This window comes from Oncorhynchus tshawytscha, unplaced genomic scaffold (assembly GCF_018296145.1).
Source record: "Oncorhynchus tshawytscha isolate Ot180627B unplaced genomic scaffold, Otsh_v2.0 Un_contig_5561_pilon_pilon, whole genome shotgun sequence".
NCBI classification, from domain to species: Eukaryota; Metazoa; Chordata; class Actinopteri; order Salmoniformes; family Salmonidae; genus Oncorhynchus; species Oncorhynchus tshawytscha.
In genome coordinates, this window is record NW_024609224.1 from 8,419 (window position 1) to 27,500 (window position 19,082).

General features: G+C 54.2%; 1 protein-coding gene across 7 annotated transcripts in view; it reads right to left on the minus strand.

The window, feature by feature from the left end:
* Nucleotides 1-270: 270 nt before the first annotated feature.
* Nucleotides 271-19,082, minus strand: part of b3gntl1 (UDP-GlcNAc:betaGal beta-1,3-N-acetylglucosaminyltransferase-like 1) — a 54,625-nt gene continuing 35,813 nt past the window's right edge. For 3 of the 7 annotated variants that reach the window (XM_042314549.1, XM_042314545.1, XM_042314551.1), the window contains 5 exons: nt 16,805-16,929; nt 3,600-3,735; nt 2,473-2,541; nt 1,760-1,834; nt 271-696 (listed from right to left, as the gene is read on the minus strand). In XM_042314549.1, the coding sequence (XP_042170483.1) occupies nt 616-696; nt 1,760-1,834; nt 2,473-2,541; nt 3,600-3,735; nt 16,805-16,929 (486 nt within the window). In that variant the 3' untranslated portion in view covers nt 271-615. Of the gene's footprint in view, nt 697-1,759; nt 1,835-2,472; nt 2,542-3,294; nt 3,417-3,599; nt 3,736-16,804; nt 16,930-17,826; nt 17,922-19,082 lie in introns of those variants that run through there. The other 4 variants (XM_042314546.1, XM_042314548.1, XM_042314547.1 and 1 more) reach the window with 4 other exon arrangements.

Consider the following 19,082-nt stretch of genomic DNA (forward strand, 5'->3'; position numbering starts at 1 on the left):
GTTGAAGTGGTAGTAGTCAACTCCTCTCCATCTCTCCATCCCAGAGTGTTAGTTGAAGTGGTAGTAGTCAACTCCTCTCCATCTCTCCATCCCAGAGTGTTAGTTGAAGTGGTAGTAGTCAACTCCTCTCCATCTCTACATCCCAGAGTGTTAGTTGAAGTGGTAGTAGTCAACTCCTCTCCATCTCTACATCCCAGAGTGTTAGTTGAAGTGGTAGTAGTCAACTCCTCCATCCATCTCCATCCCAGAGTGTTAGTTGAAGTGGTAGTAGTCAACTCCTCTCCATCTCTCCATCCCAGAGTGTTAGTTGAAGTGGTAGTAGTCAACTCCTCTCCATCTCTCCATCCCAGAGTGTTAGTTGAAGTGGTAGTAGTCAACTCCTCTCCATCTCTACATCTCAGGGTGTTAGTTGAAGTGGTAGTAGTCAACTCCCTCCATCTCTACATCTCAGGGTGTTAGTTGAAGTGGTAGTAGTCAACTCCCCTCCTCTCCATCCCAGAGTGTTAGTTGAAGTGGTAGTAGTCAACTCCCCTCCTCTCCATCTCTACATCTCAGGGTGTTAGTTGAAGTGGTAGTAGTCAACTCCCCTCCTCTCCATCTCTCCATCCCAGGGTGTTAGTTGAAGTGGTAGTAGTCAACTCCTTCTTCCAGATGGAGAGACTTCAGGTTTTCCTCAAACACTCCTCCGGTCATGTCCTGGGAGAACGAAATGACAGAACATGAAAAGAGTGAGAGTGAGGAGGAGATGCTGGTCATCGCTCTAATTATCACCAACGCCCATGGTCAGTCTCATACTTCCTGTCTGTAGGTGAGGTCACTTCCTGTTTTGAGTTATCTCTGGCATCTGATTGGTCAACAGTTAAAGAGATAAGGACCAGGGTTGGGGCCAATTCCAATTCATTTCCAGTCAAGTCAGAAAGTAAACCTAATTAAATTCCAGATGTTCATTGAAAATGGAATTTAAATGGAATTAAACCCAATCCGGTACTTGTAACATATGGGTGTGTTTAACAATTCATTGTGTGATTGGCTCCAGGTGTGTGTGTGTGTTAGAGAGAGAGATTGAGTCCAGGTCCCAGTGTCCTCTGACTGAATAATCACTGATTCCCATAATTGGCCAATTAGAAGCTCTGGGAGGCAGGGCCAGTCGATTAGCTGTCTGCAGCTCATAATTAGATAAACACAACATTAACTGTCTGTCTGCCTGGGCTGGCCAACAGAGAGTGTGTGTGTGTGTGTGTGTGTGTTTTCTAAACCCAGAGGCAATTCAATTCCCCAGTTAAAGGATCACCAAATAACTTTTAGGAAGGCTTTATAACTGTTGAATATATATATTTATATTACACCCTGTCTGGTTGTTACTAAGGCTTTATAACTGTTATATATTTATATTATACCCTGTCTGGTTGTTACTAAGGCTTTATAACTGTTATATATTTATTGAGGCAAAACGCTGGTTAAAGAGGGTGTGTGTGAAGGTGAGCGCCGGTCAATGTATCAGTGAGGTTCATGGTAAAAAAAGATTGTTCTGCAGTCAAAGATCAGCAGGCTGTGTGTGTGTGTACGTGTTTGTACGTGTGTGTGTGTGCGTGCATGTGTGTGTGTGTGTACGTGTGTGTGTGTACGTGTGTGTGTGTGTGTGCCAGGGCACACGCCCTAGCTCATTATACCATTAGCAGAGATTACCGACCTGGCGGAGATACGATCTGGAACAACGAACAACAGGACACACAGACGCACACACACTTTCTCCACTCACCAGCTTGACACAGATGATGTAGGGTGGAGAGGCATCTCTGTAGTGCAGTACAGGGATCTGAGGCTTGGGCCTCTCCTGGGAGGAAGACAGGAGGAACAATGAGGAGAGGAAAAGGACACAAACATAATAACATGGTTAGGACTTCTCCTTCTATGGTAGCTTAGCTCCAGGATCTGATCTGACATCTATGGTAGCTTAGCTCCAGGATCTGATCTGACATCTATGGTAGCTTAGCTCCAAGATCTGATCTGACATCTATGGTAGCTTAGCTCCAGGATCTGATCTGACATCTATGGTAGTTTGGCTCCAAGATCTGATCTGACATCTATGGTAGCTTAGCTCCAGGATCTGATCTGACATCTATGGTAGTTTGGCTCCAAGATCTGATCTGACATCTATGGTAGTTTGGCTCCAGAGTGTTGTGGTATCTATGGTAGTTTGGTTCTAGAGTGTTGTGGTATCTATGGTTCTAGAGTGTTGTGGTATCTATGGTTCTAGAGTGTTGTGGTATCTATGGTTCTAGAGTGTTGTGGTATCTATGGTTCTAGAGTGTTGTGGTATCTATGGTTCTAGAGTGTTGTGGTATCTATGGTTCTAGAGTGTTGTGGTATCTATGGTTCTAGAGTGTTGTGGTATCTATGGTTCTAGAGTGTTGTGGTATCTATGGTTCTAGAGTGTTGTGGTATCTATGGTTCTAGAGTGTAGGGTCTCACCTTGGACTCCTCATAGGTGTAGAAGCCTTTCTTGATCTTATTCTCGTCCACGTCGCAGAACGCTCGAACCTGACCAACACACACACAAACCGCTGTTTGTAAATGTATGTACACACACTATTAAGGTCAACATCTGTCGTTCTGCCCCTGAGAAAGGCAGTTAACCCACTGTTCCCCAGGTGCTGAAGACGTGATGTTGATTAAGGCAGCCCCCCACACCTGGTGTATCAGTCAGTGTAACAGTAGATTGTGATCCACGACCCATTATGACCAGCTGGCTCCTCCTACTACAGTGTCTCAACACAGAGTGTCCCAAATCGCATCCTATTGCCTATTCAGTGCACTACCAAATCGGATCCTATTATTGACACTAAATAGGGAATAGGGTGCCATTTGAGATGCAGCTCCATGTTGTCATGACGGATCAGAGGACACAGCTCCATGTTGTCATGACGGATCAGAGGACACAGCTCCATGTTGTCATGATGGATCAGAGCACACAGCTCCATGTTGTCATGACGGATCAGAGGACACAGCTCCATGTTGTCATGACGGATCAGAGGACACAGCTCCATGTTGTCATGACGGATCAGAGGACACAGCTCCATGTTGTCATGACGGATCAGAGGACACAGCTCCATGTTGTCATGACGGATCAGAGGACACAGGATAAACAGCTCCATGTTGTCATGACGGATCAGAGGACACAGCTCCATGTTGTCATGACGGATCAGAGGACACAGGATAAACCACTCCGTGTTGTCATGATGGATCAGAGGACACAGGATAAACAGCTCCATGTTGTCATGATGGATCAGAGGACACAGCTCCATGTTGTCATGATGGATCAGAGGACACAGCTCCATGTTGTCATGACGGATCAGAGGACACAGCTCCATGTTGTCATGATGGATCAGAGGACACGGGATAAAGGATCATTGAACCTACAAACAGATCTAAGGTCAGCACTGTGTTCTGGGGAGGAGGGTCACCTGATCCTACCAATCAGAGAGTACTGACTGTGGAAGATGCAACCTAATTGGCTATTGAGAGTTTTGTTAACCTTTCCTGATTGGCTAGCAAGTGTTGCATAACCTTTTGCGATTGGCTGTTGGAAAGGTACATACCTTCTTCTGATTGGAGGAACTGAGGCAGCGGTATAGTTTCCGGCCCTGTTTCCCAGCATTCCATATGGTGAAGGATTCCCATTGGTTGATAACTCTCTCCTGGAGGAAGGCCACACGGAGGTTCCAAATGGTTTCCCTGGAGACCGGAGGACAGAGGAGGAGTTACAGACATGGACCACACACACACACACACACACACACACACATAGAACAACAGCCTGATAGTTATCATATGGAGACATTAGTGAGCTCTTCCTCTGATGTGATGGTTTGACTAAAACACTGGGCCTCCATGACAAACAACCCTAATCCACCACCATAAACCATGGTTCTAGTCAAATACACACACACACACACACACAGGTGTACACACACGCACATATTCACACACACACACATCAATTAAACACATACACACTGTGCATGGGTGGTCCCCATATTGCTTCCTTTAGCAGTTTCACTGATGCTTTGATTTAGGGGGACCTAGATTAACACATAGAAATATATACACGCAGTGTGGACACACACACACACACACACACACAATATGTAATCGTAGAGGGATTGACTCAGAAGTGTGAAGTGCTGGAGAGTTAAGATGGTAGAAAAGAGAAACAGAGAGAGAGAGAGAGAGACAGAGGGAGAAGTTAAGTGAGAGATAACAGAAGGAGCTGGAAATAAGACTGATAGACAAATAGAAAGAGAAAGGAGAGGGAGGAGAGAGGGAAGAGAGGGAGGAGGGGAGAGAGGGAAGAGAGGAGAGAGGGAGGAGAGAGGGAAGAGAGGAGAGGAGAGAGGGAGGAGAGAGGGAAGAGAGAGGGAGGAGAGAGGGAGGAGAGGAGAGAGGGAGGAGAGGAGAGAGGGAGGAGAGAGGGAGGAGAGGGGGAGGAGAGGGAGGAGAGGGGGAGGAGAGGGAGGAGAGGGAGGAGAGAGGGAAGAGAGGAGAGAGGGAGGAGAGAGGGAAGAGAGGAGAGGAGAGAGGGAGGAGAGGAGAGAGGGAAGAGAGAGGGAGGAGAGAGGGAGGAGAGGAGAGAGGGAGGAGAGGGGGAGGAGAGAGGGAGGAGAGGGAGAGAGGGAGGAGAGGAGAGAGGGGGAGAGGAGAGAGGGAGGAGAGAGGGAAGAGAGGGAGGAGAGGGAAGAGAGGGGGAGGAGAGGAGAGAGGGAGGAGAGGAGAGAGGGAGGAGAGGAGAGAGGGAGGAGAGGAGAGAGGGAGGAGAGGAGAGAGGGAGGAGAGAGGGAAGAGAGGGAGGAGAGGGAAGAGAGGGGGAGGAGAGGAGAGAGGGAGGAGAGGAGAGAGGGAGGAGAGGAGAGAGGGGAGGAGAGAGAGAGAGAGGGAGGAGAGGGGAGAGGGAGGAGGGAGGAGAGAGGGAGGAGAGGAGAGAGGGAGGAGAGGGAAGAGAGGGAGGAGAGGGGGAGGGAGGAGAGGAGAGAGGGAGGAGAGAGGGAGGAGAGGAGAGAGGGAGGAGAGGGAGGAGAGAGGGAGGGAGGAGAGGGGAGAGAGGGGGAGGAGAGGGAGGAGAGAGGGAGAGAGAGGAGAGAGGGAGGAGAGGAGAGAGGGAGGAGAGGAGAGAGGGAGGAGAGGACAGAGGGAGGGAGAGGAGAGAGGGAGGAGGGGAGAGAGGGAGGAGAGGAGAGAGGGAGGAGAGGGGGAGGAGAGGGAGGAGAGGGAGGAGAGAGGGAAGAGAGGAGAGAGGGAGGAGAGGAGAGAGGGAGGAGAGGGAGGAGAGGGAAGAGAGGGGGAGGAGAGGAGAGAGGGAGGAGAGGAGAGAGGGAGGAGAGGAGAGAGGGAGGAGAGGAGAGAGGGAGGAGAGAGGGAAGAGAGGGAGGAGAGGGAAGAGAGGGGGAGGAGAGGAGAGAGGGAGGAGAGGAGAGAGGGAGGAGAGGAGAGAGGGAGGAGAGGAGAGAGGGAGGAGAGGAGAGAGGGAGGAGAGGGGGAGAGAGAGGGAGGAGAGGGGGAGAGAGGGAAGAGAGGGAGAGAGGGAGGAGAGGAGAGAGGGAGGAGGAGGAGAGAGGGAGGAGAGAGGGAGGAGAGAGAGAGAGGGAGGAGAGGGAGGAGAGAGGGAGGAGAGGAGAGAGGGAGGAGAGGGGGAGGAGAGGGAGGAGAGAGGGAAGAGAGGGAGAGGGAGGAGAGGAGAGAGGGAGGAGAGGAGAGAGGGAGGAGAGGGACAGAGGGAGGAGGGGAGAGAGGGAGGAGGGGAGAGAGGGAGGAGAGGAGAGAGGGAGGAGAGGGGGAGGAGAGGGAGGAGAGGGAGGAGAGAGGGAAGAGAGGAGAGAGGGAGGAGAGGAGAGAGGGAGGAGAGGGAGGAGAGGGAAGAGAGGGGGAGGAGAGGAGAGAGGGAGGAGAGGGAGAGGGAGGAGAGGAGAGAGGGAGGGAGGAGAGAGGGAGGAGAGGAGAGAGGGAGGAGAGGGAGAGAGGGAGGAGAGAGGGAAGAGAGGGAGGAGAGGGAAGAGAGGGGGAGGAGAGGAGAGAGGGAGGAGAGGAGAGAGGGAGGAGAGGAGAGAGGAGGGAGGGAGAGAGGGAGAGAGGAAGGAGGGAGGGAAGAGAGGAGAGAGGGAGGAGAGAGGGAAGGAGGAGAGAGGGGGAGGAGAGGGAGGAGAGGGAGGAGAGAGGGAAGAGAGGAGAGAGGGAGGGAGAGGGAGGAGAGGAGAGAGGGGAGAGAGGGAAGAGAGGGAGGAGAGAGGGAGGAGAGGAGAAGAGGGAAGAGAGGAGAGAGGGGAGAGGGAGGAGAGAAGAGGGAAGAGAGGAGAGAGGAGAGATGGGAGAGGGATGAGGGAGAGAGGGAGGAGAGAGGAGAGAGGGGAGAGATAACAGAAGGAGCTGGAAATAAGACTGATAGACAAATAGAAAGAGAAAGGAGAGGGAGGAGAGAGGGAAGAGAGGGAGGAGGGGAGAGAGGAAGAGAGGAGAGAGGGAGGAGAGAGGGAAGAGAGGAGAGGAGAGGGAGGAGAGAGGGAAGAGAGAGGGAGAGAGAGGGAGGAGAGGAGAGAGGGAGGAGAGGAGAGAGGGGAGAGAGGGAGGAGAGGGGGAGGAGAGGGAGGAGAGGGGGAGGAGAGGGAGGAGAGGGAGGAGAGAGGGAAGAGAGGAGAGAGGGAGGAGAGAGGGAAGAGAGGAGAGGAGAGAGGGAGGAGAGGGAGAGAGGGAGGAGAGAGGGAGGAGAGAGGGAGGAGAGGAGAGAGGGAGGAGAGGGGGAGGAGAGAGGGAGGAGAGGAGAGAGGGAGGAGAGGAGAGAGGGGGGAGAGGAGAGAGGGAGGAGAGAGGGAGAGAGGGAGGAGAGGGAGAGAGGGGAGGAGAGGAGAGAGGGAGGAGAGGGGAGAGGGAGGAGAGAGGGAGGGAGGGAGAGAGGAGGGAGGGAGAGGGAGGAGAGGGAAGAGAGGGAGGGAGGGAAGAGAGGGAGGAGAGGAGAGAGGAGGAGAGGGGAGAGGGAGGAGAGGGAGAGAGGGAGGAGAGAGGGAGGAGAGGAGAGGGAGGAGAGGGAAGGAGAGAGGGAGGAGAGGAGAGAGGGAGGGAGAGGGAGAGAGGGAGGAGAGGGAGAGGGAGGAGAGGAGAGAGGGAGGAGAGGGAGGAGAGGAGAGAGGGAGGAGGGAGGAGAGAGGGAGGAGAGGAGAGAGGGAGGAGAGGGGGGAGAGAGGGAGGAGAGGAGGGGAGGGAGAGAGGGAGGAGAGGGGAGAGGGAGGAGAGGGAGAGAGGGAGGGAGGAGAGGGAGGAGAGGAGAGAGGGAGGAGAGGAGAGAGGGAGGAGAGGGAGAGAGAGGGGAGAGGGGGAGGAGAGGGAGGAGAGGGAGGAGAGAGAAGAGAGAGAGAGGAGAGAGGAGAGAGGGAGGAGAGGGAGGAGAGGGAAGAGAGGGGGAGGAGAGGAGAGAGGGAGGAGAGGAGGGAGGGAGGAGAGAGGGAGGAGAGGGAAGAGAGGGAGGAGAGGGAAGAGAGGGGGAGGAGAGGAGAGAGGGAGGAGAGGAGAGAGGGAGGGAGGAGAGAGGGAGGAGAGGAGAGAGGGAGGAGAGGAGAGAGGGAGGAGAGGGGGAGGAGAGGAGGAGAGGAGAGAGGGAAGAGAGGGAGGAGAGGGAAGAGAGGGGGAGGAGAGGAGAGAGGGAGGAGAGGGAGAGAGGGAGGAGAGGGGGAGAGGAGAGAGGGAGGAGAGGGAGGAGAGAGGGAGGAGAGGAGAGAGGGAGGAGAGGGGGAGAGAGGGAGGAGAGAGAGGGAAGAGAGGAGAGAGGGAGAGGGAGAGAGGGAGGAGAGGAGAGAGGGAGGAGAGAGGGGAGGAGAGGGAGAGGGAGGAGGGGAGAGGGGAGGAGAGGAGAGAGGGAGGAGAGGAGAGAGGGAGGAGAGGGAGGAGAGAGGGAAGAGAGGAGAGAGGGAGGAGAGGGAGAGAGAGGAGGAGAGGAAGAGGGGGAGGAGAGGGAGAGGAGAGGAGAGGAGAGAGGGAGGAGAGGGAGAGAGAGGGAGAGGAGAGAGGGAGGAGAGGGAGAGAGGGAGGAGAGAGGGAAGAGAGGGAGGGAGAGGGAAGAGAGGGAGGAGAGGGAAGAGAGGGAGAGGGAGAGGAGAGAGGGAGGAGAGGAGAGGGGAGGAGAGGAGAGGGGGAAGAGGGAGGAGAGGAGAGAGGGAGGAGAGGAGAGAGGGAGGAGAGGGAGAGAGGGAGGAGAGGAGAGAGGGAGGAGAGGGAGGAGAGGGAGAGAGAGAGGGAGGAGAGGGAGAGGAGAGAGGGAGGAGAGGGAAGAGAGGGGGAGGAGAGGAGAGAGGGAGGAGAGGAGGAGAGGGAGGAGAGGGAGAGAGGGAGAGAGGAGAGAGGGAGAGAGAGGGAGGAGAGAGGGAGGAGAGGGAGAGAGGGAGGAGAGAGAGAGAGAGAGGGAGGAGAGGGAAGAGAGAGGGAGGAGAGGAAGAGAGGGAGGAGAGGAGAGAGGGAGGAGAGGAGGGAGGGAGGAGAGAGAGAGAGGGAGGAGAGAGGGAAGAGAGGGAGGAGAGGGAAGAGAGGGGAGGATTAGAGGGAGGGAGAGAGGGAAGAGAGGGAGGGAGGAGAGGGGGAGGAGAGGATTTAGAGGGAGGGAGGAGAGAGGGGATATTTAGGAGAGAGGGACATAGAGGAGAGAGGGATAGAGAGGGGAGGATATTTAGAGGGGAGGAGAGGGGGAGGAGAGGAGAGAGGAGAGAGGGGGAGGAGAGAGGAGAGAGAGGGAGGGAGAGGGAGGAGAGGGAGGAGAGAGGGAGGAGAGGAGAGAGGGAGGGAGGGGGAGGAGAGGGAGGAGAGGGAGGAGAGAGGGAAGAGAGGAGAGAGGGAGGAGAGGAGAGAGGGAGGAGAGGGAGGAGAGGGAAGAGAGGGGGAGGAGAGGAGAGAGGGAGGAGAGGAGAGAGGGAGGAGAGGAGAGAGGGAGGAGAGGGAGGAGAGGGAATAGAGGGGAGGAGAGGAGAGAGGGAGGAGAGGAGAGAGGGAGGAGAGAGGGAAGAGAAGGAGGAGAGGGAAGAGAGGGGAGGAGAGGAGGAGAGGGAGGAGAGGGGGAGGAGGGGAGGAGAGGGAGGAGAGGGGGAGGAGAGGGAGGAGAGGGAGGAGAGAGGGAAGAGGAGGAGAGAGGGAGGAGAGGAGAGAGGGAGGAGAGGGAGGAGAGGGAAGAGAGGGGGAGGAGAGGAGAGAGGAGAGAGGGAGGAGAGGAGAGAGGGAGGAGAGGAGAGAGGGAGGAGAGGAGAGAGGGAGGAGAGAGGGAAGAGAGGGAGGAGAGGGAAGAGAGGGGGAGGAGAGGGAGAGGGAGGAGAGGAGAGGGAGGGAGAGAGAGGGAGGAGAGGAGAGAGGGAGGAGAGGAGAGAGGGAGGAGAGGGAAGAGAGGGGAGGAGAGGGAGGAGAGGAGAGAGGGAGGAGAGGAAGGAGAGAGGGAAGGGAGGAGGGAGGAGAGGGAAGAGAGGAGAGAGGGAGGAGAGGGAGGAGAGGGAGGAGAGAGGGAAGAGAGGAGAGAGGGAGGAGAGGAGAGAGGGAGGAGAGGAGAGAGGGAGGAGAGAGAGAGGGAGGAGAGGGAAGAGAGGGAGGAGAGGGAAGAGAGGGAGGAGAGGAGAGAGGGAGAGGAGAGAGGGAGGAGAGAGGAGAGAGAGGAGAGAGGAGAGGGAGGAGAGAGGAAGAGAGGGAGAGAGGGAAGAGAGGGGAAGAGAGGAGAGAGGGAGGAGAGGAGAGAGGGAGGAGAGGGAGAGAGGGAAGAGAGGGGAGGAGAGGAGAGGGAGGAGAGGAGAGAGGGAGGAGAGAGGGAGAGAGGAGAGAGAGGGAGGAGAGAGGGAGGAGAGAGGGAGGAGAGGAAGAGAGGGGAGGAGAGAGGGAAGAGAGGGAGGAGAGGGAAGAGAGGGGGAGGAGAGGAGAGAGGGAGGAGAGGAGAGAGGAGGAGAGGAGAGAGGGAGGAGAGGAGAGAGGGAGGGAGAGAGGGAAGAGAGGGAGGAGAGGGAAGAGAGGGGGAGGAGAGGGAGAGAGGGAGAGGGAGAGGGAGGAGAGGGAGGGAAGAGAGGGAAGAGAGGAGAAGAGGGAAGAGAGGGAGGAGAGGAGAGAGGGGAGAAGGGAGGAGAGGAGAGGAGAAGAGGGAAGAGAGGGAGGGAGAGGAGAAGAGGGAGGAGAGGAGAGAGGGAAGAGAGGGAGGAGAGGAGAGAGGGAGAAGAGGGGAGGGAGGAGGGAGAGAGAGGAGAGAGGGAAGAGAGGGAGGAAGAGAGGAGGAGAGAGGGAAGAGAGGAGAGAGGGAGAGAGGGAGGAGAGGAGAAGAGGGAAGAGAGGAGAGAGGGAGAGAGGGGAGAGGGAGGAGAGAGGGAGGAGAGGAGAAGAGGGGGAGAGGGAAGAGAGAGGGAGGAGAGGGAAAGAGGGGAGGAGAGGGAAGAGAGGGAAGAGAGGGAGGAGAGGGAGGAGAGGGAAGAGAGGGGAGGGAGAGGGAAGAGAGGGAGGAGAGGAGAGAGGGAAGAGAGGGGAGAGAGGGAAGAGAGGAGAAGAGGGAAGAGAGGAGAGAGGGGAGAGAGGGAAGAGAGGAGAGAGAGGGAGGAGAGGAGAAGAGGGAAGAGAAGAGAGAGGGGAGAGGGAAGAGAGAGGGAGAGAGGGGAAGAGGGGGAGGAGAGGGAAGAGAGGGAGAGAGAGGGAGGAGAGGAGAAGAGGGAAGAGAGGAGAGAGGGGGGAGAGGGAAGAGAGAGGGAGGAGAGGGAAGAGAGGGAAGAGAGGGGAGAGAGGGAAGAGAGGGAGGAGAGAGGGAGAGGGAAGAGAGGGAGGAGAGGAGAAGAGGGAAGAGAGGAGAGAGGGGGAGAGGGAAGAGAGAGGGAGGAGAGGGAAGAGAGAGGGAGGAGAGGGAAGAGAGGGGGAGAGAGGGAAGAGAGGGGGGGAGGAGAGGGAAGAGAGAAGAGAGAGGAGAGAGGGAGAGGGAGGAGGGAGGGAGGAGAGAGGGAGAAGTTAAGGAGAGATAACAGAAGGAGCTGGAAATAAGACTGATAGACAAATAGAAAGAGAAAGGAGAGGGAGGAGAGAGGGAAGAGAGGGAGGAGAGGGAAGAGAGGGGAGGAGAGGAGAGGGGAGGAGAGGAGAGAGGGAGGAGAGAGGGAAGAGAGGGAGGAGAGGGAGGAGAGAGGGAAGAGAGGAGAGAGGGAGGAGAGAGGGAAGAGAGGGAGGAGAGGGAAGAGAGGGGGAGGAGAGGAGAGAGGGAGGAGAGAGGGAAGAGAGGGAGGAGGAGAGGGAAGAGAGGGAGGAGAGGAGAGAGGGAAGAGAGAGGAGAGAGGGGAGAGGGAGGAGAGAGGGAGGAGAGGAGAAGAGGGAAGAGAGGAGAGAGGGGAGAGGGAGGAGAGGAGAGAGAGGAGAAGAGGGAAGAGAGGGAAAAAGAGGGAGAGAAGGGAGAAGAGGGAGGAGAGGAGAGAGGAAGAGAGGGAGGAGAGGAGAGGGGAGAGAGGGAGAGGGAGGAGAGGAGAGAGAGGAGAAGAGGGAAGAGAGGAGGAGAGGAGAGAGGGGAGAAGAGGGAGGGAGAGAGAGGAAGAGAGGGAGGAGAGGAGAGAGGAGAGGGAGAGAGGAGATTTAGGAGAAGAGGAAGAGAGGGAGGAGAGGAGAGAGAGGAGAAGAGGGAAGAGAGGAGGAGAGGAGAGAGAGGAGAAGAGGGAAGAGAGGAGAGAGGGGAGAGAGGGGAGAGGGAGGAGAGGAGAAGAGGGAAGAGAGGAGAGGGGAGAGGGGAGAGGGAGGAGAGAGGAGGAGAGGAGAGAGAGGAGAAGAGGAAGAGAGGGAGGAGAGAGGGAAGAGAGGGAGGAGAGAGGGAAGAGAGGAGAGAGGGGGAGGAGAGAGGGAAGAGAGGAGAGAGGGGAGAGAGGGAAGAGAGAGGGAGGAGAGGAGAAGAGGGAAGAGGGGAGAGAGGGAGGAGAGGAGAAGAGGAGAGAGGGGAGAGAGGGAAGAGAGGGAGGAGAGAGGGAGGAGAGGAGAAGAGGGAAGAGAGGAGAGGGGAGAGAGGAGAGGGAGGAGAGAGGGAGGAGAGAGGGAGGATTTACATAGGAGAGAGAGGAGAAGAGGGAATTATTTAGAGAGAGAGGAGAAGAGGGAAGAGATTTTTTAGAGAGGGAAGAGATTTATTAGAGAGGGAAGAGAGGGAGGAGAGAGGAAGAGAGGAGGAGACATTATTGGAAGAGAGGAGAGAGGGGAGAGGGGACATAAACAAGAGACATTAAACATATTATTTATATTTTAGGGAAGATGGAGAGAGAGGGGAGATAAAGAGAGGGAGGAGAGAGGGAGGAGAGGAGAAGAGGGAAGAGAGGAGAGAGGGGAGAGGGAGGAGAGAAGAGGGAAGAGAGGAGAGAGGGGAGAGATGGGAGAGGGATGAGGGGAGAGAGGGAGGAGAGAGCGAGAGAAGTTAAGTGAGAGATAACAGAAGGAGCTGGAAATAAGACTGATAGACAAATAGAAAGAGAAAGGAGAGGGAGGAGAGAGGAAGAGAGGGAGGGGGAGAGAGGGAAGAGAGAGGGAAGAGAGGAGAGAGGGAGGAGAGAGGGAAGAGAGGAGAGAGGGAGGAGAGAGGGAAGAGAGGAGAGAGAGGGGAGGAGAGAAAAGAGAGGAGAGAGGGAGGAGAGAGGGAAAGGAGATATTTAGGATTATTTATTTTAAACATAGAGAGGGATTTATTTTTAAACATATTTAGATTATTTTTTTACATAAATTTTTATATTTTTTAAACATATTTTTTTATTTTACATATTTATTATTTTTATTATTAGGGATTTACATATTTAGATATTTTTTATTATATATTATTTTACTATTTTTATTATTATTTAAATAAGAAACATATTTTATTATTTATTATTTATTTATTTTTATTTTTTTATTATTTACATAAATATTTTTTAAACATATTTTTAAACATAAGATTATTATTAGATAGAATATTTTTTACTATTAGATATTAGGGATAAACATAGATTATTTTTATTATTTTATATTATTATTTACATATTTTTTAAAAGGAGAGGATATTTTTATTTAGAAGAGTTAATTATTAGGAGAGAGGAGGAGAGGAGAGAAGAAGAGGGAGAGGGAAGAGAGGGAGAGAGGGATAAGACTATTAGAAGAGAGGGAGGAAAGGAGAGAGAGGAGAAGAGGGAAGAGGGAGGAGAGAGGGGAGAAGAGGGAAGAGAGGAGAAGAGGGAAGAGAGGAGAGAGGGGAGAAAGAGGGGAGAGGGAGGAGAGAGGGAGGAGAGGAGAAGAGGGGAGAGGGAAGAGAGAGGGAGGAGAGGGAAGAGAGGGAGGAGAGGGAAGAGAGGGAAGAGAGGGAGAGAGGGAAGAGAGGGAGGAGAGGGAAGAGAGGAGGAGAGGGGGAAGAGAGAGGGAGGAGAGAGGGAAGAGAGGGAGAGAGGGAAGAGAGGAGAAGAGGGAAGAGAGGAGAGAGGGGAGAGAGGGAAGAGAGGGAGGAGAGAGGGAGGAGAGGAGAAGAGGGAAGAGAAAGAGAGGGGGAGATTTTTAAAGAGAGAGGGAGGAGAGGGAAGAGAGGGGAGGAGAGGGAAGAGAGGGAGGAGAGAGGGAGGAGAGGAGAAGAGGGAAGAGAGAGGAGGAGAGGGGAGAGGGAAGAGAGAGGGAGGAGAGGGAAGAGAGGGAAGAAGGGAGAGAGAGGGAAGAGAGGGAGGAGAGAGGGAGGAGAGGAGAAGAGGGAAGAGAGGAGAGAGGGGGAGAGGGAAGAGAGAGGGAGGAGAGGGAAGAGAGAGGGAGGAGAGGGAAGAGAGGGGGAGGAGAGGGAAGAGAGAAGAGAGAGGAGAGGGGAGAGGAGGAGGGAGGAGGAGAGAGGAGAAGTTAAAGTGAGAGATAACAGAAGGAGCTGGAAATAAGACTGATAGACAAATAGAAAGAGAAAGGAGAGGGAGGAGAGAGGGAAGAGAGGGAGGAGAGGGAAGAGAGGGGGAGGAGAGGAGAGGGGGAGGAGAGGAGAGAGGGAGGAGAGAGGGAAGAGAGGGAGGAGAGGGAGGAGAGAGGGAAGAGAGGAGAGAGGGAGGAGAGAGGGAAGAGAGGGAGGAGAGGGAAGAGAGGGGGAGGAGAGGAGAGAGGGAGGAGAGAGGGAAAGAGGGAGGAGAGGGAAGAGAGGGGGAGGAGAGGGAAGAGAGGGAGGAGAGGAGAGAGGGAAGATTAGAGGAGAGATTTAGGGAGGAGAGAGGGAGGAGAGGAGAAGAGGGAAGATATTAGAGAGGGGAGAGGGATTTATATATTTAGATAGAGGAGAAGAGGGAAGAGAGGGAACATAGGAGAGAAGGGATATTAAAAGATTTAGGATTAGGAGATAGGGAAGAGATTTTATTAGAGGAGAGAGGGAGAGAGGGAGAGGGAGGAGAGGAGAGAGAGGAGAAGAGGGAAGAGAGGGAGGAGAGGAGAGAGGGGAGAAGAGGGAGGAGAGGAGAGAGGGAAGAGAGGGAGGAGAGGAGAGAGGGAGAGAGGGGAGAGGGAGGAGAGGAGAGAGAGGAGAAGAGGGAAGAGAGGGAGGAGAGGAGAGAGAGGAGAAGAGGGAAGAGAGGAGAGAGGGGAGAGAGGGAGGAGAGGAGAAGAGGGAAGAGAGGAGAGAGGGGAGAGAGGGGAGAGGGAGGAGAGGAGAAGAGGGAAGAGAGGAGAGGGGAGAGAGGGGAGAGGGAGGAGAGAGGGAGGAGAGAGGGAGGAGAGGAGAGAGAGGAGAAGAGGGAAGAGAGGGAGGAGAGAGGGAAGAGAGGGAGGAGAGGGAGGGAAGAGAGGAGAGAGGGGGAGGAGAGAGGGAAGAGAGGAGAGAGGGGAGAGAGGGAAGAGAGAGGGAGGAGAGGAGAAGAGGGAAGAGGGGAGAGAGGGAGGAGAGGAGAAGAGGAGAGAGGGGAGAGAGGGAAGAGAGGGAGGAGAGAGGGAGGAGAGGAGAAGAGGGAAGAGAGGAGAGGGGAGAGAGGGGAGAGGGAGGAGAGAGGGAGGAGAGAGGGAGGAGAGAGGGAGGAGAGGGAGAGAGAGGAGAAGAGGGAAGAGAGGAGAGAGAGGAGAAGAGGGAAGAGAGGGAGGAGAGAGGGAAGAGAGGGAGGAGAGAGGGAAGAGAGGGAGGAGAGAGGGAAGAGAGGGAGGAGAGAGGGAAGAGAGGAGAGAGGGGAGAGGGGGAGGAGAGAAGGAAGAGAGGAGAGAGGGAGGAGAGAGGGAAGAGAGGAGAGAGGGGAGAGAGGGAAGAGAGGGAGGAGAGGAGAGAGAGGAGAAGAGGGAAGAGAGGGAGGAGAGGAGAGAGAGGAGAAGAGGGAAGAGAGGGAGGAGAGAGGGAAGAGAGGGAGGAGAGAGGGAAGAGAGGAGAGAGGGGGAGGAGAGAGGGAAGAGAGGAGAGAGGGGAGAGAGGGAAGAGAGAGGGAGGAGAGGAGAAGAGGGAAGAGAGGAGAGAGGGGGAGAGAGGGAGGAGAGGAGAAGAGGAGAGAGGGGAGAGAGGGAAGAGAGGGAGGAGAGAGGGAGGAGAGGAGAAGAGGGAAGAGAGGAGAGGGGAGAGAGGGGAGAGGGAGGAGAGAGGGAGGAGAGAGGGAGGAGAGAGGGAGGAGAGGAGAGAGAGGAGAAGAGGGAAGAGAGGAGAGAGAGGAGAAGAGGGAAGAGAGGGAGGAGAGAGGGAAGAGAGGGAGGAGAGAGGGAGGAGAGAGGGAAGAGAGGGAGGAGAGAGGGAAGAGAGGGAGGAGAGAGGGAAGAGAGGAGAGAGGGGAGAGGGGGAGGAGAGAAGGAAGAGAGGAGAGAGGGGAGAGAGGGAGGAGAGAGGGAAGAGAGGAGAGAGGGGAGAGAGGGAAGAGAGGGAGGAGAGAGGGAGGAGAGGAGAAGAGGGAAGAGAGGAGAGAGGGGAGAGGGAGGAGAGAAGAGGGAAGAGAGGAGAGAGGGGAGAGATGGGAGAGGGATGAGGGGAGAGAGGGAGGAGAGAGCGAGAGAAGTTAAGTGAGAGATAACAGAAGGAGCTGGAAATAAGACTGATAGACAAATAGAAAGAGAAAGGAGAGGGAGGAGAGAGGGAAGAGAGGGAGGAGGGGAGAGAGGGAAGAGAGAGGGAAGAGAGGAGAGAGGGAGGAGAGAGGGAAGAGAGGAGAGAGGGAGGAGAGAGGGAAGAGAGGAGAGAGGGAGGAGAGAGGGAAGAGAGGAGAGAGGGAGGAGAGAGGGAAGAGAGGAGAGAGGGAGGAGAGAGGGAAGAGAGGAGAGAGGGAGGAGAGAGGGAAGAGAGGAGAGAGGAGAGAGGGAGGAGAGAGGGAAGAGAGAGGGAAGAGAGAGGGAGGAGAGACGGAAGAGAGAGGGAGGAGAGGATGATTTGTAAAGGAGTAGATGGTGACAGCGGGTCAACAAGGTTAGATATACGATGGACAGATGGAAGGAAGGAGTGATAACAGGAACAAGGGGATGAGAGGGAGGAGGTTATGAGGGAGGAGGTTATGAGGGAGGAGGATATGAGGGAGGAGGATATGAGGGAAGGGAAGGAGAGGTCTTCCCTATCAGAGTATTTACAGAAACAGGCTTCCGCTACGCGTGTCCCACGTGTGTGTGTCGCTATAGAGGTTGGAAAGGGCAACACACACACACACACACACACACACACACACACACACACACACACACACACACACACACACACACACACACGAGGCTAGGGAATTCCAGAGCTGAGTGTGTGTGTCCAGGGATGAGGCTCAGGAAGGGGTCAGCTGGACAGCTGTGTGTAGCTGGAGGACATGTTGTGTGTGTGTGTGTGTGTGTGTGTGTGTGTGTGTGTGTGTGTGTGTGTGTGTGCATGTCTTACTCCAGCACAGAGTGTGTAGCAGCTTGTTGATGGTAGCGGTAGACTAGTAAACACTGGTCCACTCTAACCACACCTCCTCCCTGACCAACACTCTCATAGAACCACAACAGATCCTCTGGAACTCCCTGGAGAGGAGAGATGAGAGAGGAGAGATGAGAGAGGAGAGATGAGAGAGGAGAGATGAGAGGACAGGAGAGGAGAGAAGAAGAGGACAGGAGAGAGGAAGAGGACAGGAGAGAGGAAGAGGACAGGAGAGAGGAAGAGGACAGGAGAGAGGAAGAGGACAGGAGAGAGGAAGAGGACAGGAGAGAGGAAGAGGACAGGAGAGAAAAAGAGAGAAGAGGACAGGAGAGAGAAGAAAGAGGAGAGAAGAAAGACAGGAGAGAAGGAAAGAGAAGAGGACAGGAGAGAAGAAAGAGGAGAAGAGGACAGGAGAGAAGAAAGAGGAGAGAAACAGGACAGGAGAGAAAAAGAGAGAAGAGGACAGGAGAGAAGAAAGAGGAGAGGAAAGAGAAGAGGACAGGAGAGAGGAAAGTGAAGAGGACAGGAGAGAAGAATAGAGAAGAGGACAGGAGAGAAGAGGACAGGAGAGAAGAGGACAGGAGAGAAGAAGAGAAGAGGACAGGAGAGAAGAGAGAGGAAAGAGAAGAGGACAGGAGAGAAGAGAGAGGAAAGAGAAGAGGACAGGAGAGAAGAGAGAGGAAAGAGAAGAGGACAGGAGAGAAGAGAGAGGAAAGAGGGTGATGAGGGAAGAGGTGGTAGAGAAGGGAAGAGTGAGGTCACACATTATTCAAATGGATTTGTGATCTAACGTTGGACAAATTAGAGGAGTCCTCATGCAGTCTTGTGCTTGCACTTCTTGACCCCTAACCCCTGAGCACACCTGAAAGGGAAGTCCTCCCTCGACTTCCCTTCCTTTTCAGACTCGGTGGACCCACTGTTCAAATCATTCAAATCTGCAGTGGTCGGTTTTAGATTCTAAATTTGACTTGCGTGGAGATGTTTTAGGGGTGGAGTCTCACCTTGCCGCCCTCGTCAAAGGTTCCGACCCGCTGGAACCAATGCCTGAGCAGAACCAGGTTGGCATGATGACCGTAGGGCCGTGAGAGGTGTACACCTGAGAGAGGGGAGACACACACACACACTCAGCGGCGCCGGACTGCTTGTGGATCCAGTGACTAGAGAGCAGTGAGATATCAACACCCTGCAAGAGATACTAGGAGAGCAGTGAGATATCAACACCCTGCTAGAGAGACTAGAGAGCAGTGAGATATCAACACCCTGCTAGAGAGACTAGAGAGCAGTGAGATATCAACACCCTGATAGAGAGACTAGAGAGCAGTGAGATATCAACACCCTGCGAGAGAGACTAGAGAGCAGTGAGATATCAACACCCTGCTAGAGAGACTAGAGAGCAGTGAGACATCAACACCCTGCTAGAGAGACTAGAGAGCAGTGAGATATCAACACCCTGCTAGAGAGACTAGAGAGAGACTAGAGAGAGACTAGAGAGAGACTAGAGAGAGACTAGAGAGAGACTAGAGAGCAGTGAGATATCAACACCCTGCGAGAGAGACTAGAGAGCAGTGAGATATCAACACCCTGCTAGAGAGACTAGAGAGACTAGAGAGAGACTAGAGAGAGACTAGAGAGAGACTAGAGAGAGACTAGAGAGCAGTGAGATATCAACACCCTGCTAGAGAGACTAGAGAGCAGTGAGATATCAACACCCTGCGAGAGAGACTAGAGAGCAGTGAGATATCAACACCCTGCTAGAGAGACTAGAGAGCAGTGAGATATCAACACCCTGATAGAGAGACTAGAGAGCAGTGAGACATCAACACCCTGCTAGAGAGACTAGAGAGCAGTGAGATATCAACACCCTGATAGAGAGACTAGAGAGACTAGAGAGAGACTAGAGAGAGACTAGAGAGAGACTAGAGAGAGACTAGAGAGCAGTGAGATATCAACACCCTGCGAGAGAGACAAGAGAGCAGTGAGACATCAACACCCTGCTAGAGAGACTAGAGAGACTAGAGAGAGACTAGAGAGAGACTAGAGAGAGACTAGAGAGAGACTAGAGAGCAGTGAGATATCAACACCCTGCTAGAGAGACTAGAGAGCAGTGAGATATCAACACCCTGCGAGAGAGACAAGAGAGCAGTGAGACATCAACACCCTGCTAGAGAGACTAGAGAGACTAGAGAGAGACTAGAGAGAGACTAGAGAGAGACTAGAGAGAGACTAGAGAGCAGTGAGATATCAACACCCTGCTAGA